Genomic DNA, 18,261 nt, shown 5'->3' with positions numbered 1-18,261 from the left:
ATATATATATATATATATATATATATATATATATATATATAAGATACATAGGCTTGAAAGCGTTGACGTCACTAGCGTAATACTACTTATTTCATACATTTACTGAATATTACTAGAGGGTGGCATTTTGATGAATGATTAAAAAAAATCGAATACCAAAATAAGAAATAAAAGCAATTTATATACCTGAAGTTGTTCATTAAACTGGAATAGTTTCAGAAGTTTGAGACATAAAATTCAATTCTAAAAAGCATTGCACTACATTAATTTACATTGGTCGAAATTTATTTTTGTTTGTTAGAAGACTATTGTAGTTTTTTTTAACATAAACACCATATGCAGATGCTAGCAGAATATTTCAACATAAATAAAGAAAATTGACGACTGAAAAGCAGGTGATCTCGTTTGTCATACACCTTGATTGTTAGTTGACACTCATTGTCTACAGTCACTAAAACATCCAAATATGAAACAGATGTGGCAGATTCTGTTGTGTCTTTTATTTCGAGTTCACTCGGATATATATATATATATATATATATATATATATATATATATATATATATATATATATATATATATATATATATATATATATATCCAGTTGACATATGAATGGAAGTAACTATTGTTAATTGATAAAAGTCGTCGAAATATCTGAATGTCTAGATGAAGGCCATAGAAGTATTTTCTTCTTCCCATGTAAAAGTTTTTCAATAAATTCTACTACATAGGAATATAAAAATGGGTCGGCTAATAACGGAGCATAATTAAATCCATCAGAATTCGAACAATTTGTTGGAAGACCTGGTTAGGAACTCCAGCATCCTTATATCGACTTCAGTGTACTTATGTGTAGAACAAGAGTGATTTTTAGCAAAGTAATTTTGATGAATAAATCACAAGATATGAATATTTTCGAGTTCGATTTTTATTAAAGAAGCAGTTGTGTATGATATCAAGAAGCATAGTTTTTAATTTATCGTGAGGAATGGTCGTATAGATAGAGGATATTCTATGTTTTGTAGTTGGATATGGAATTTACTTTACGAGTGGGACAGGATTTTTCAAATTAAAATAAATTCCATATCCAACTACAAAACATTGAATTATCTGTTTATGATATTTTCCCTTTGTTTCTGTCTTTTCGTAACACAGTGTCATAGGCTGTGACGTCAAAGTGGAGCGATTGAGACATCACAGCTTAGCAATTGTGAGATTGAAAACATGTAACATGGATTTTAGCAACATATCTGGGAAGAAATTGGCAGTTTTAGTCTCTGTCAAGACGGTTTAGTTACTATCTTTATGTTATGACAGACCAGAAATTGTTTTTTACTTACTTTGATATCCTTTCACACTGTGAGAGAATATCACTTTAGTATCCTTTCACACTGTGAGAGAATATCACTTTTATTCAAATAAATCACAATATTTCATTGTAGGAAATATAATAAAATCTAGAAAAGTCAAAAGTTTTGATTTTAAAAAGAACTCGATCGATTGATGGAGAGAGAGAAGTTCGAAGTCCAGCATTACATATTTTTTCCGACACATGTAGTATGCACTATAGACAAAAGTAAACAAGCGAAAAGCAAATTGAAGGTAAGGAAAGCTACCAGAAGGAATTCAGACTTTGTCAGAAAAAGACTGTGATGGCTGTTATATACATGTATAAAGTAGTCAAGGATTAAGATAGCCGAATAAGCCAAGAGACCATAGCTGAAGGTGGAGAAAGGAAAAATGATAAAGACAGCGGCAATGTGGGAAACAAAGAATGGACTAGGAGGTAAAGGAAAACAGAAAGATCTTTCTCATAATTTATTTTAAGAACTGTATATTATGACATTTCATAAACTTGTTGAATTGCAAAAGATGAATTTAAATAAAACATTGATGCACCCAATGTTAACACTCTGATGTACAAATATCTCTCTTATATTGTGAACCAGTACTAATTTTAGATAAAAGTGTTATTTAAAATATAATGTGTTCAAATTCTATTTTTAGTCATATATTATCTCTACCTAAAATAATTACTAATAAGAGAAAAATCAAATTATCTCTATCTGAAATTTAACCACTTAGAGAAAAATCGATGTATGTGCATTGAAAACGGAAATTTGCCTTTAATATCGCTTGGAATAAAACAGAAATTGCAATGGTACCTTACCAAAATAAAAGGTTGGAAAAGGTCATGGAATTCACATAAGAACAATTTGCATATATATACATTGTATTAAATTGGCATCAACAAGCATTCTGAGAGTATTGCATTAGCAATACTAGTCCCCTACCGGCAAGTGTAATCTGGTTCCCGTTAAAAATTGAAAAGGCCATAATTCCGTCAAAAATCAATGAAGCGGGACGAAATGCAAACTTGATTTATAACTAATCAAGGTAAAGTCACATACCAAAAATCAGCTCAATATCTGAAAGCGTTTAGAAGAAAATTGTGGAAAACCCTTAAAAATTGAAAAGGCCGTAATTCCGTCAAAAATCAATGAAGCAGGACGAAATGCAAACTTGATCTGTATCTCATCAAGATACACTTACATACCAAAAATCAGCTCAATATCTGCAAGCGTTTAGAAGAAAAGTGCGGAAAACCAAGTGGGACAGACTGACAGACAGACAGAGGGACAGACGGACAGACAGACAGACAGACAGACGGACGGACAGACTCAGAGGAAACCTATAGTCCCCTCCGCTTTCACCGGTAGGGGACTAATAACGTTTACTAGTATGTGCACATGAAATCCACAAATCACATTGTAAACTATACTGAGACATTCAATTATCTAAAAATATATATATGAAATGGAAAAATAAAGAAGAATATAGATTATAGACATGAAGTTTACACAAGCAACATTAGCATTTTACAAATATAACATGCTCATTTAGAATTTGGTTTCCTCTCTGTTTCCACGAGTTAATTTTGGATGCCCGTTACCCACAGTAATGGAGCAGACATAAGTTCCATCTGTCAGTCCGTCGAGTTTTGGTCGATCCTGAGTGTTGGTGACCATGTTGCTGTATGTCCCTGTATCAGACTTTGTCAGTGGAGTATGATTGCTGACCACATTGTCAATCACCGAATCTGCACGATCACACAGAGGGTGTCCATGGCTGGAGCTTATATCAGACAATGTATCCTCCAGGTCACTTATTGAATGACAGGGGCTTAGATATGAATGACTCTCCTTTCTGTTTCTGAGAGTGGGCGAGGGGATTTCATCCGGAGATACAAGTTCTTCATTTTCCTCAATGATTTTGTTTTGGAGAATAAAGTTTTGATCCGTCATTGTAGGAGTGTACACTCCTGCATTTGATGATGCATTGAGAAAACTTGATGTACTGCTCCATGATTGGTTAGATTCGCTGCTTGAATGGGCGGGGTCAGCACTGACTGATCGCTGAACGACATTTCGTGGCTCTGAATTAGTAGCAGAATGTGTGGCTTGGTACTCCATTGATAGAGACCTTAGTGGTCTTCCCTCCAACAGACCGGGAGTCGAAGCACGTGCTCCTGAAAACAGCGCCCTCTCCCTGTGCATACGCAAAGGAAATAGTAAATTAAAGAATATTTCTTTTTTTTTTATTTTTGATAATGAAATTGGCACTTGGCTATACATGTAATAAGCAAATTATTTATATCTATTTAGAATACAATTTTGTTCTTTGATAAATTCAGTTTCCAAAATATGTGAACAATGATAAAATATAAACTACCATCTGAGAAAAATGGTAACAAATCAAAAGTAAATAAAATACACAATACACAACAATGGAGAAATGCAAGTATTTTAAAGCATACAAGCAAAGTAACGAAAGTGCAGTTTAGTTCAACCATTCAAACTTTTATGTGCCAAGGTAACAAACATTTACCTGTCCAACCACAGCATGCTGTGACAAACAATACAGAAGGTATCAAAACAATGACGTAAACATACATCCAGCAATCATTCTTGTTGTATGAAATAGGTCCTATTTACTCTTCCAAAAGACATCTTTCCATCACAGTCTGAACTTGTTACTACATAATTTCAAATTATTTTTATGTTATTAAAGAAATTAACTGGTACCTTTCTTAGCCTGGTTCTCTGCACTTACCGGTTAGAATCTCCTGGTTTGAATTGAACATGGGCTTTTTGTTCATCAGATGTATCTTTATTTTTGCTTGAAAGAATTCCCAAGCTTTTAGCCTGCTGGATTTTCTGGAATTATTAGTATGTTAGTATGTAAACCCTTCCACTGTTAGCTATAAATTCAACAAAACACTAGACAAATTATAAACAATCATTACACAATCAATTATATGTATATGGATTAAAATAGAATTAGACAATTTTTTTTCGTCAAGTAAGCAACACTTACATGCAGATAAGTTTTATATCATTTATTTGATAAAGTGCTTGTTTTTTAGTGAAGACATTTCAAGAGGCGGACAAGAACACGATAAGGACACCAAGAGCCTTTAGACATTAAATACTCCCATTATTACATGAAGCAATGTGTCAACACAGCTAAAGTTAAATAGCCATACCTGTTCTTTCTACTATTCTTTTTAAGAGATTCCTAAGTAAAGGATAGAGGAGAAGTGTTATAACTAATTACTGTTATAGCTAATTACTATTATAACTAATTAATGTTATAACTAATTAATGTTATAACTAATTACTGATATAATTACTATTATAACTTATTACTGTTACAGCTATAATTTCTGTTATAACTTATTTCTGTTATAACTAATTAACTCCAATATAGATAGATTAGGATTGTTATAACTAATTTAATTTCGTTATAGAATTAAAAAAACTATAACACAGCCTTTACCGTGTAGTAAGAAATGTTAATAGCTATGACTGTTATATAACCTACAATACTGCAGTGTTGAAGTTGAGTTTTAGACATGTGTTTTATTTGTCTACTAGTCTAAGAATATGCAATTCGTCTATCCACTGATGTATCCTATTGTCATATGGAAAGAGAGAACTGAAAGTCCAAGTGCAATTAAAAGGAGATGGTTAACTTTTAAATCAACTACCATGATGGATAATTTTATAACGTACACACAAATAAAAAAAAAATAAACAATTCAACAATAAAAATGAGCCAGAAGTCTCTGATGAGACTGTAACTCTACTGGTCTGTATGTATAACAAAAGAAAAGTAGCACTTGGATTTGAAACTTTGCAACATGCAACAATAAATAGAATTATGTATCTTAATGTAGTCTACTTCTGTGCCAAGTTAAATTGAAATCAAACGAAAACTGTAGGAGGAGTAGCATTTTGAAAGTATTTCACGGAAATTTCTATTTTTAGTAACCAAGACAACACCATTCACCGAAATAAAAAAAACAGAAATGCATATTATGTATCGAAGTGTATTCTAACTGTGTGCCAAATTAGATTGAAATCAGACCAAAATTGTAGGAGGAGTAACGTTTTATGGGAATTTCACAAAAAATTCTATTTTATGTAACCATCAGACTAAAACTGTAGCAGGAGTAGCGTTTTAAAGTAATTTCACAGAAATTTCTATTTTTAGCAGGGATTTATCAGTACCTTCTCAGGGGCCGAAATTCGGCCCCATTCCCAATTGAAAATGAGTTCAATTTTTCCCAATTTGGCAGTATTTTTTCCCAATTGGTGAACAATGCTTTTATATTTAATTGTCTTGGAAAAAACTCAGTAAAAATGTCAGATTGTCTGTAATTTTCATCTGTTTATCTCATTTAGCAAAGCTACAGTCATAACACGTTTAAAAACACTGTTGGTAAATATCGCCGACTTTTAATCCGAATTTCCTCCGTTTTTCTGAAAATGGTGATATTGTGTAATAATATAGATTTATTAAGTTATTTCCACCTATTCAATTGATCTACAAGTGAATGGTAAGAACTGTAGGCATATATTTCAGATAGAAAAATATATTTTCAATGCATTTTTACATATTAATAAAAGGGGACTTTGAGAAAATGTGTACTCAGTATCATTTTTTGCAGGAGGTTTATAATCTCCAGAAATAGATTTTAATCACCTAAATTGGAATCTTATACACACATGTACAACCCTAAGTTATACTTTATACTCATTGAAGTCAAATTTAGTTTTATAAGTCTATTATTGATAATTGATCTTGTATAATTATGATGAAGTTGGATCAATTTATTTAATTGTCTGTTTGGTTGCCCAAAATAGAGTTCATGCTGAAATGTTAAATGAATTACACCTGAATACACATGACGTTAGCAAGATTTTTAAATTTTTCCCAATTTCAGCAAATAGCCGATAATATTTTCCCAATTTCCTAAAAATGGCGTTTCCCAAAATAGGCTGATAAATCCCTGTTTAGTAACAATGGCAACACTGTTCATCAAAATCAAAAACCAATGCACTAAATTATGTATGATAGTGCAGTCTACTTGTGTGCCAGTTATATTGAAATCAGATCAAAACTGTAGGATGAGTAGCGTTTTAAAGGAATTTCACAGAATTTTCTATTTTTAGTAACAATGGCAACACCGTCCATCGAAATCAAAAACCGATGCACTAAATTATGTATCTTAGTGTAGTCTACTTGTGTGCCAAGTTATATTGAAATCGGACCAAAACTGTAGGAGGAGTAGCGTTTTAAAGGAATTTCACAGAAATTTCTATTTTTAGTAACCATGGCAACACCGTCCATCGAAATCAAAAACCGATGCACTAAATTATGTATCTTAGTGTAGTCTACATGTGTGCCAAGTTATATTGAAATCAGATCAAAACTGTAGGAGGAGAAGCGTTTTAAAGGAATTTCATAGAAATTTCTATTTTTTGTAACCATGGCAACACCGTCCATCGAAATCAAAAACCGATGCACTAAATTATGTATCTTAGTGTAGTCTACTTGTGTGCCAAGTTATATTGAAATCGGTCCAAAACTGTAGGAGGAGTAGCGTTTTAAAGGAACTTCACAGAAATTTCTATTTTTAGTAACCATGGAAACACCGTCCATCGAAATCAAAAACCGATGCACTAAATTATGTATCTTAGTGTAGTCTACATGTGTGCCAAGTTATATTGAAATCGGACCAAAACTGTAGGAGGAGTAGCGTTTTAAAAGAATTTCACAGAATTTTCTATTTTTAGTAACCATGGCAACACCGTCCATCGAAATCAAAAACCGATGCACTAAATTATGTATCTTAGTGTAGTCTACTTGTGTGCCAAGTTATTTTGAACTCGGACCAAAACTGTAGGAGGAGTAGCGTTTTGAAAAATTGTTTACAGACAGACAGACAGACAGACGGACGGACGACGGACACCTTACTATCGCATAAGCTCTTCTGGTCTCTGACCAGTAGAGCTAAGAACGATTACATAAGGAATTTGAGGAAAACCAACCAAACAAAAACAAAGAGAAAAAAACCTCAGCTGTCCGTATTTTCTACAATAATTCATTCATAGTTCATTAAGATGTAGCTAGAGCATCGTTTGAAGTAGGACATTGAGAAGTTTTAGCAGAATGTGAGAAACGGTTCGAAAGGTTATACATATGGTAAAGAAATGTCACGGAGGTGACTGAGAAATTATTACAACTTTTGGTTTAAATATGTGTGCCCAAGTTTCGGTTTCAATCCATGGTAGATAAATCCTTGTCAAGTGTAATTTCCAATCCAATGAAAACTCGATAAACAATGCATTAATCTATTTTCATATATACATTGAGGAGGCAAAGTACAAACAAAAGATGTAACATTTATGGTAGCATATGTGCTGTCTAGATCTTAGTAAAGCACTCCCCACTTCTGAGAATTTTACACTTATTAAATAGTAATCTTAGCTTCAATAGATGGTAATCTGACACATTAGCTCCAATCTAATTAATTACTCCATCTCTACATAAATCTTTATCGAATCCTCATCAAACAATTATAACACTAACTTGAACTTCACTCAACACACTGCTCCCACTTCTACTAACAAGTGCTTCTGTGGCTCTAATAATAAAAAAATTCGTAATTCTTGACCACATTAGACATTGCTCTACTCCTAATTACCCTAACTTAACTTAAATAGTCTGGGACAAGCATCCTTGTGCCTATAACTCTTATAAACATTTAATCATAAATCACATCCTTATTTTGGCACCTGAAATTACTACTCATCCAAAAAAAAAGAAAAAAAGAAAAAAAAAGATAAATAGGATTGAAAGCATTGACGTCACTATAGCGTAATACTACTTATTTCATAAATTTACTGAATATTACCAGTGGGAACATTCTGATGAATGAATTATTAAAAAAAATCTAATACCAAAATAAAGAAAAAAAAACAATTTATGTACCTGAAGTTGTTCATTAACCTGCAATAGTTTCAGAAGTTTGAAACATAAATTCAATTCTAAAATGCATTGCACTACATCAATTTACAATGGTCAAAATATATTTTTGTTTGTTACCAGACTATTGTAGTTTTTTTAACCATACTGGAAGAAAACTGAAAATTCACCTTATATTACAAAACATTCAGTGATTGTCAAACACAATCAACAAAAACAGTGTCAAGTCACACTATTGTTAACAGTTCTAGCAAGCTGGGTACCGAGGTCAATTCAATCAATACAGTTACACACACAGGGGGACACACACTTCATACCACTCCCTCCTCCCCCTCTTCTTCCTCTAGGATCGTGGCATGATCTGGTGAAGAAGACATGGTATGCCTTCTCTCTGTGTGTATAATCTCAGAGGAAGGAGTGGTAGTCAATGGGTTTGAAGTAACACAAGGACAAGATTTAAAGCGGGAACGGGAGAAGCCAGAGAATGCAGGGTGGGGTTTATTTACCTTCCACTTGGACATGACTTTGTTCCGATGGTTGGAGGCATGCTTCAGACACAGTTGGCTGATGGACCTAACAAAGGCACCATGGCCATGTTTGGAATCATGACCAGACACATGCTGAGAGTGAGTAGGTTGACCCATCTCTGTCGGAACAATCAGCAGTACTGTCTTAGGACCTTTCTGAGGCTATAGATAAAACAGGTTAATTGTGTGTAATCTTTTGGAAATATCTATATCTTGTTTCTTCTAAAATAAAGAAAAGCATACTAGATAGGACTTTTTCTAAGACCTTCTGCTACTTGCATTTCAGTACCTGAAGTTCTAATTTAAGGACAGTCCAAGGAATGTAACAAGGCGCAGAAAACACTTCTTTAGTAAATACATTCTGGGCATAACCTGAAGGAAACAAGCAATTATAATACAAACACTAAAACAGCTAAAATTAATACATCCACTAGAGCTGTACACAATGCCAAAGAGCTATAAAATTAAGTCACTTGGAATCCTAAACATGTTTAAACTATTCTGTTAGGCCAGATAATCAGAAATTTATTATGAACTTCTTTGGTCTTACCATTAATAAGAACAACATCACTCATGCCAGAATCCACTGTGAAGACATCAATGTCATCAGAGTCTAACAAGTAAGAGTTCTCCAGTTGTAACTTAATCTTTTCCTTCGTCCAACCCTGAGAAAGTTAACAATATGTCTCTCATTAACTAAATGAATATTAAAGCTAAAACATTCATTTTTCTTTGTAGCAAAAAATGAGTATATAGACCTGATATGCGGGTTGTTTCATTAGTATAGACGTGGCGATCCTGTTGGCACACACGTGCCACAGCCTATACTCCAGTGATGGCTCACTGTCTTGGAATTCCTCCATAGCTTTCTCCATGTCCTCTCCACTGATAAACAATACCTAGGAAAATAAATAACACCTTGGAAAATAATCAACACCTAGGAAAATAAACAACACCTAGGAAAATAAATAACACTTTGGAAAAAAAACACCTTGGAAAATAATCAACACCATAGAAAATAAACAACACCTAGGAAATTAAACAAAACCTAAGAAAATAAACAACACCTAGAAAAATAAACAACACCCCGGAAAACAACACCTAGGAAAATAAACAACATCTAGGAACATAAACAACACCTGGGAAAACAACACCTAGGAAAATAAACAACACCAAGGAAAAATAAACAACACCTTGGGCAAAAACAAAACCTGGAAAAAACAACATCTAGGAAAATAAACCAAAACTAGGGGAAAAAAACCAACACCTATAAAAATAAAACACCTATTAGAATAAACAGCACCTTAAGAGTAAATAACACCCGGGAAAATAAACAACATCTAAGAAAATAAACAAAACGTGGGAAAACAACAACTAGGAAAAAAACCCACACCTAGGGAAATAAACATACCTAGGCAAATAAACAACACCTAGGAAAATAAACCACATGCACCTAGGAATATAAACAACACCTAGGAAAATGAACAAAAACCTGGGAAAATAAAGACATTTAGGAAAATAAACAAAGCATGGGAAAACAACACCTAGGAAAATAAACCACACATAGGAAAATAAACTACACCTCAGTAAAAAAACAAAACAAAACAAACCTTGGAAAATAGACAACACCTAGGAAAATAAGCAACACCTTGGAAAATAAACAACACCTAGGAAAATTAACCACACCTAGAAAAAAAAAACACCTAGGAAAATAAACAACACATGGTAAAATGAAAAACCCTAGTAAAAGAAACAACACCTAGGAAAATAAACAACACCTGGGAAAATAAACATCACCTGGAAAAATAACACCTAGGAAAATAAACTGCACCTAGAAAAAAACAAGACCTAGGAAAATAAACAACACATGTTAAAATAAAAAAAAAAGGAAAATAAACAACACAAGGTAAAATAAACAACACCTAGGAAAATAAACAACACCTGGGAAAACAACACCAAGGAAAATATACAACACCTGGGAAAATAAACCACACTTATGAAAATGTAGAACATGACCTATTATCACAAAGAAACAAAATCATGGATCACATTTATCAAAACTATCCTGTTTATGTAAACTCTGTATATTTTTAATCATACCTGAACAGCTGTTTCACAGGTTACAGTCGCTGATCGAGGTCTCTTTGTTAGCAGACCCATCTCCCCAATGATATTTCCAGAGGTCAGAAAGTCAATTAGATTTGCCTTGACTTGAAGTTCTGAGCCACTGGGTTTTCCCTCGTAGATGATGGGTTTTCCTGGCTGTATGGTCGATTCTAGCTGTGGAAAGAAAGATGGATACCGGTGCATTCCTTCCTTGAGTAATTTTGTTTATTTATGGTTGCACCAAAGACCAAGTAAATAATGGTCCGTTTCATACAGGTGAGTAAAATATAGTTTTATTTAAGAAACGGAAGTACAGAATTTATTCAGCTACTATAACATCTAAGCCACTTATGTGTGAAAATATATATATACACAACGGCAATTGAATATGAAAAACTATAGTTTTTATTAAAACATACGTCACTTTATGTAGAAATTACGAATTTCGATCATCTACGACATGATAACTAGATAACTCGCAAGTTAACTATTTAAACTGTAACCTTTCAGCTCTATGACGTAAATGAAAATATACATTTTTGACAAATAAATGGCAAATGTTTCCAAATTGTATTTGGAAATAAGACAAGCTGTAATCTTGATTTCAATATCACCAATTGTTATACCAAGTCATCACAATAACCATATTAACACTTTATGGTTTCATCTTTGATTTGTATTTCAGCTTTTATACATTTTGGATGTGAAGTATGTAATGGATAGGGTATAAATAAATGCTTTCCGGAATGCGTAAATGCCCCATTGATGTTAAGGAACTAGCCAATTTTCTATGATTTTCAAATTTTTCACAGTCGAAATGTTTTATGAAAGAACTCCTAATTACCGAAAACTGCATGTTTTTTCCTACAGTCCTCGCAAAGAAATTCACTTTGAACGTAAGCAGGGTTAGTACACTGTACTGTAAACTGATTTACTTTGATGTCTCCCAAGAAGATGAAAATGATGACGTATGTGAGGACTATGCTTCGTTATAAAAATCGCTGTGCTTCATTATAAAAATCACTGAAGAACCCATATGAAAGAACCGTTTTGATATGTTGAAAGACTAGTCTTTCATGCTGCACGGTTTCAGATGAATTAAGAAATTCAAAAAGTAAAATAAAGGAAAGTTTAAGACTGCAGTCAGACTGGTCGATCGAAATCTGTAGGGACACTAAAAATATCGATGCTGTAAGCTACATGATATCTGAAATTGCCGCATTTACATTGATAGACATTGTTAAGACACCGAACATTTCATCATCACAACAGTTTATAAAAGGTTTTGATAAAGGAAATGAATCTAAAAATATTTCTATCAGATGGGTGCCTTAATTCCTATCAGACAGCTAAGAGAAATTACGCGTTAAATGTACATGTACAATGTTCTTATTTCAAAAAAAAAACCAAACAAACAAACAAATATTTTAAGTAAATCAAAGACTTTGGTGATGAAGTAAAGAAGATAAGATAAACTTGGGTGATGGATGACGAAACATAAAGTGCCCTTTTTAATTATAGCCCAAAAGGAAGATCAATGATAAAATGTGGTATCAAGGAGAAAGTTTTCGTCGTATCATCAGATTATTTCGCAGAGAATCAAGGGCTCCAAACATGTTTAATATAGGTTTTCTATTTATTCAAGAGGTCCAGTAATACATGTAACTACACCCAAAAGAAGAACCATCAATGATAACATTTATGTTAAAATTGCACTAAGGAAAGTAAAGCAGTTTTTCTGTAAGGGCCCCCAGTGTGACTTTCCTGTACATTGTACTTGACAACGGTGCTACAAGAAAGGAAATTGTAAAGAAAAGGAAGTTTACAGACTTTAGCTATCCCCTGCAATGCTAGATCTCAGTCATTGTGAGATCTATTGATTCTAAAAACACAAGAAAACTTAACAATTTCGGGTATGTCATGGGGAGTGTTATCCATCAGTGTCTCTTGAGCATCCCTAAATGTCGTGTGTAAAGGTTAACAGGGAATTCGCTTTGGGAGCCCGGGATTAAGAATATTAAGGAACTGCTTCTCGTGCTTTTCTTACTTTTAGAGGACCTTTTGCATTACTTATACATATGTAATATCTCTCATTATAGTCTCATCAAAGTGTTAAATTAGTGTACGATTGTTCTCAATGAAACTTCTGTATATACTTTACACAATAAATACTATATCCTTTTACGATCGAAGTATTGTGTTTACATAAACTCACAAATTAGCGGTATATTATTTGATATTTGTAAAAAAAATTCTCATTTGTTACTCGCAGGCATTAAGAATTTCAGCGGATAAACTCAAAGTCTGGTTATTTAATATTACACTGAATGAACTATAAAAGTTCATATGAACAATTATTGGAAAGATCTAAATTGCCCTCTTTAAAGACTAGAAGAATGAGATTGCTGGCATTAGAAACATTTAAAATTATTAATAAAAAGGGTCCAGTCTTTCTCCAAGATCTGGTTATAATTAGAGAAAATTCATATAATTTTAGGTATTCTAAAGCCGCAGTTATTCCTAGACCAAAAACTACAAGGTATGGAAAAGGTTCTTTCAGATATGAGGCAGCAAGGATATGGAATACTCTTCCTAATGATATTCGAAACACAACATCCTTTAATTTATTTAAAAACTACATATCTACTTGGTGTGGAAATCAGACATGTAAATGTAGTTTATGTAAACACCAGTCCATGCTGCCTATGTCTGAGAAGCCTTTTTAAGTGTTCATCTGTGGTGTCTCTTTTTATTTCTAATATGAATTTGTTTTATATTCTGTTTTATTTTATTTTCCTGTTCTGTGATTGTTCATATGCATGCTAGTCATATGTATAATTACTGTCTATGTTGCTTTCCTTGTGTTTTCAGTTTTTCTCTTCTATCGGTGCTAGTAAATGTGCTTTGTGATTGTACTTACTTGTGATAGTCTGTACTTACTTGTGATAGTCATACATGTCAATGTTATTTGTGCTCCTTTGCTTATTTTAGTTTTTATTCTTTCCATTAGCATGATCAGTGATAGTAAATGTGTGCTCTGTATTGTGCTTTGTCAGATTCTTTCTTATTTGTGATAGTTATACATGTGCATTACAATTTCTGCTGATATTGCTAGTATATGTGCTTATTTCCTATGGTTTATTTAAATTATGTTTTTTTTTTACTAACTATGTATACTTTTACTAACTTTTATCTATGTAAATTTGTTAAAGTCGGTTAAAGAGCTATCATAGCTCATGTTATTATGTTATATTGTATATATATGCCGACTATAAATAAAATTTACTTGACTTGACTTGAATGTACTCTTAGTATCGGATGAATTTAAATTTAGGTCACAGATATGTATGTCAACACACGTTAAAATGGCGACCAGTGATAGAAAATCTACAATTAGTTCTCAAGAAGAAGAAACAAAAATATGTGACAAACACTGTGACGCCATCGATATCTTCTGTGTGGATTGTGATGAATTCCTGTGTTCTAGCTGTACCAAAACAGAACACAGAGATCACAACTGGGATACTGTAGCCAATATAGCAAATCAGAGAAGAAGAGGCCTCTCCGCATACCTAAGGAACATAAAGCAAGAAGTAATACCAGGTATTGATGACAGGATCTCAATGCAGATCAGAAACAATGAAAACGAGTGTAACTCGGGAATGGAGATGATTCAGAGGAGCTATGAGGAGATCTTAGAGAGACTGATGGAAATCAAGACACGCCAGGAACAAGCCATAAGGGACAATCTGACGATAAAGAATGAACAAGTGAACCGTGTGATAACAGAATTAAGTGAAAAGAGAAAACAATTAGCTGATAAAGTACAATTCACTGAAGATACAAACGTATCTGACGAAAGTTTGAGTGATAACGAGAAAGAGCTGTCTGGACTTTTGTGTGACTTGAAAGTTGACATGAAGGACTGTAAACATTCACTGAGATTTCAGGGTGGTGAAATCAGAGATGATGTATTGGAATCTATGCTTGGACAATTGTCCAATACACACACAGACGAGCTACCTTAATGCAAATAAAACTCACATTCTATCCATAGAATAAATGTGGCAGTACTTTATATGTTTGATTTTGAACTGTGTGATAGTACTAATCAAACAAATGGGTGTTAATTTATAATGCAGTTGGTGTATTTTTATATCAAATTCTTTCTAATATTTTCTAATTCTAATTCTGTGCAATAATGTCATTTTTTCCCCATTCTTGATTTGATAGTCAGTGCAAATTTACATTTTTTCCAGAGATGTTGTGAACACCAAAACTATTCAAATGACAGCGAAGCTTCGAGTTTCATGCAATGATGAACTGAGATTGTGCTATCAATCTCTCTAAACCTGCCAATGCACCCCAATTAGATCTTTTCTCTGTCCATAATTAGAAATAAATGAAATACACTGCTCTTCTACTGGGGGGCAACCTTACTAGGGTGTCCATCTCTTGTATATAACTCTGTTAAATATAAATGACTCCATTGTTGGCTGGTATTTGGCCATTGTTTCAACTTCTGTTTTCACAGTGTTTTTCAACCATCATGAATAACATTAAAATGGTTATCAAACGGTTATCAAATGATTACACTATTGTAAACAACACATTAACCTGTCTTTCTACTTCTGGTCATCCTGACCCACCCAAGCTGTCAACCATCATGAGACATACTAGAAATGGTGATTATCTGACCTTTGTTTCCACCTCTGGTGAATGTCTATGTTACAGTCGTCATAGACCCCATCTCTGAATGTCTTGAATTTCCAGTTACAAACTTAGGATACAATTTGCTCTCTAATTCTTTGAGTTACCCTCTTTGAATTACACTATTTGATAATTTACTGGCTATAATTCCTTGATATGTCTTTAACATGCATCAAACATATTCAAGAAAATCTCTAAGAAGTGTTATAAAACATAATTTCAGTGCAAAAAGAGGGTCCTGCAAACTATTAGATAAATGTAAGCGTAGAGATCAAATGTCTGAAGAAAAGAGCCTTTAAAAAGTCCAAGTTCATTACCAGTATATCTAATAAATAACTACAACAACAAAATAATGGTTTTAAAAAAATGAGAATTGCGAAGTATGTGTAAGCACTATACTATATGTTTTAAAAAAGTAAAAATTGCAGGCTGCAAGGATGTAAAAATGGGGGATTTTATAATTTATCCATCTAAATTATAAGGATCAAAACTAGGCAGGAAATGTTCTATATATATTATACAGTGGGCTGCTATTCCACTACATTAAGCAGCATACAAACCTTGAATGTGAATTCACATTGTATAGCTTTAGTGATCTGTAAGGGGAAATGTGCACTTGAACTGATCTGTATATGGTTATATCACAGACTTTGTTGGTAGGTGCAGGGATTTTGAGTTAAAACATGTTTTCTGTATATAGTGGGATTGGGAATTTGGAGCTAATATGTTATCTAAACATTGTAGGATTGGGATTTTAAGTTACATGTTATCTGTATATTGTAGAATTGGAAATTTTGAGTTAATATGTTATCTGAATATTGTAGGATTTGAGTTAACATATTACCTGTATGTAGTTAGGACTGGGAATTTTGACTTAACATGTAATCTGTACATTGTAGGATTAAGAATTGTTAGGACTGAGGATTTTGATAAAACATGTTGTGATCTGTATATACGTAAGCTTGAGAATTTTAAGTTAACATCTTGTGATCTTTATGTAAGTAAGCTAGGGGATTTTGAGTTAACATTTTGTGATCTGTATATAACTAGGTTTGGGAATTTGAAGTTAACATCCTGTGATCTTTATATAAGTAAACTAGGTGTTTTGAGTTAACATTTTGTGACCTTTACATAAGAAGCCAGGGGATTTTCAGTTAATATTTTATGATCTGTATAGCATATTAATAAGATTGGGGATTTTGAGTGGACATTTTGTGATCTTTATATAAGTCTAGGTTTGGGGATTTTGAGTTAACATTTTGTGATTTGCATATAAATAAGCTTGGGATTTTCAGTTAACATGTTGTGCTCTTTATATAAGTAGGCTTGGGGATTCTGATTGGTAAATTGATGCACTTACCCTCACCATTCCTGACACTATGATGTAGATTCCTCCCGGTGGATCACCCTCATGGATTATCACATCCTCATAGTTGTAGCTGATTAGCTTGGCCTGATGCTGTCAAATATATTGTATATATATATATATATATATATATATATATATATATATATATATATATATATATATATATATATATATTTTGAAAAATCAATATATTTATTGTATTAACAGAATTATAATATATTGTTTGGTTGTTTTTTAATTCATTTGATTTTTTTTTACACATAACAAAAAAGAAATATTCTGCAATGTAATTAAAATATAATATTTTAAAATGTTTATTTAAATTTTTTTTTTATTTCTAATAGATAAATAATGATCCATGGCTTTGATACAAGACAATGATGTTTGGCAGTATTATTAAGTAAAAAGCGTAATAAATTAAGGTAGCATACTTTGATGTAGCCAATGAGATTGTCATCATTGCGGAGCCAGAAAACATGCTTCAACATATAATCAGGAGGTGGGAGTGGAAGACTTGGTGGGAAACTTAACAACCTCTTCATCTTTTCCTCAATCATCTATAAACAAACACAACTCACTGGATATACTGTGAAATTACTAATTTTTGTGGGGGTTAATATCTTCATTGTTTTTGTGGCTAGGAGAGACCCACAAATTCATTTCCCCAACAAATGTAAAATTTCATACATAGTAAAACTCAATATTCCTTCATCCACGAAACAGTATTCCCATAAACCAATAATTTTATCTCAAAGCGGAAAAATTTGATCCCAAGATAACATGGATAATAAGTGATTTTAAAAGTGTATTAAATTGGTCATCCAAAAATACCCCCCTCTTTTCTGTTTCATCATCTTAATATTGTCAAACCCTCTTAATGATTGTTGCTGACAAGTGCAATATGGTTGATATGACATCTGTGTTGACCTTTTCTAGTTTGGTTCCCTCGGCCTCCTCTAGGATTCCGTCCATCAGAAGTTCGTGGACGCCGTCCCTGAGGTTGTTAAGGACACTGCGGATGGCCTGGCGAGTCTTGATGGACAATGCAATATCAGGATGCTGCTTCTGTAACATGCCTGTTGATGTAAAATGCTTAACAGTTGAATGTGTGATTTGTACAACATTGCTCAACAAATTAACAAACAACAATCCTCCTGTATTTTCTGGAAACACTTCAGAAATCTATCTAACTTCTAATTCCTTGCCAAATAA

At 33.0% G+C, this 18,261-nt stretch overlaps 1 protein-coding gene across 3 annotated transcripts in view; it reads right to left on the bottom strand.

Annotated features, from left to right (window-relative positions):
- Nucleotides 1-2,662: 2,662 nt before the first annotated feature.
- The window catches only part of LOC133186792 (sodium/hydrogen exchanger 10-like), a 31,793-nt gene continuing 16,194 nt past the window's right edge, over nucleotides 2,663-18,261 (bottom strand). For 2 of the 3 annotated variants that reach the window (XM_061322107.1, XM_061322106.1), the window contains 13 exons: nucleotides 17,977-18,125; nucleotides 17,481-17,606; nucleotides 17,041-17,139; nucleotides 10,965-11,144; nucleotides 9,623-9,763; nucleotides 9,415-9,529; nucleotides 9,154-9,236; nucleotides 8,844-9,026; nucleotides 8,344-8,361; nucleotides 7,426-7,443; nucleotides 4,117-4,220; nucleotides 3,892-3,909; nucleotides 2,663-3,552 (listed from right to left, as the gene is read on the bottom strand). In XM_061322107.1, the coding sequence (XP_061178091.1) occupies nucleotides 2,904-3,552; nucleotides 3,892-3,909; nucleotides 4,117-4,220; nucleotides 7,426-7,443; nucleotides 8,344-8,361; nucleotides 8,844-9,026; nucleotides 9,154-9,236; nucleotides 9,415-9,529; nucleotides 9,623-9,763; nucleotides 10,965-11,144; nucleotides 17,041-17,139; nucleotides 17,481-17,606; nucleotides 17,977-18,125 (1,883 nt within the window). In that variant the 3' untranslated portion in view covers nucleotides 2,663-2,903. Of the gene's footprint in view, nucleotides 3,553-3,891; nucleotides 3,910-4,116; nucleotides 4,221-4,549; nucleotides 4,582-7,425; nucleotides 7,444-8,343; nucleotides 8,362-8,843; nucleotides 9,027-9,153; nucleotides 9,237-9,414; nucleotides 9,530-9,622; nucleotides 9,764-10,964; nucleotides 11,145-17,040; nucleotides 17,140-17,480; nucleotides 17,607-17,976; nucleotides 18,126-18,261 lie in introns of all 3 variants that reach the window. The other variant, XM_061322108.1, reaches the window with a different exon arrangement.

This window comes from Saccostrea echinata, unplaced genomic scaffold, assembly GCF_033153115.1.
Source record: "Saccostrea echinata isolate AGI-Se365-2 ecotype Australia unplaced genomic scaffold, CSIRO_AGI_Sech_v1 ptg000014l, whole genome shotgun sequence".
NCBI lineage: Eukaryota > Metazoa > Mollusca > Bivalvia > Ostreida > Ostreidae > Saccostrea > Saccostrea echinata.
The sequence above is the reverse complement of the archived record's forward strand: the minus strand, read 5'-3'. Positions and strand labels throughout refer to the sequence as shown.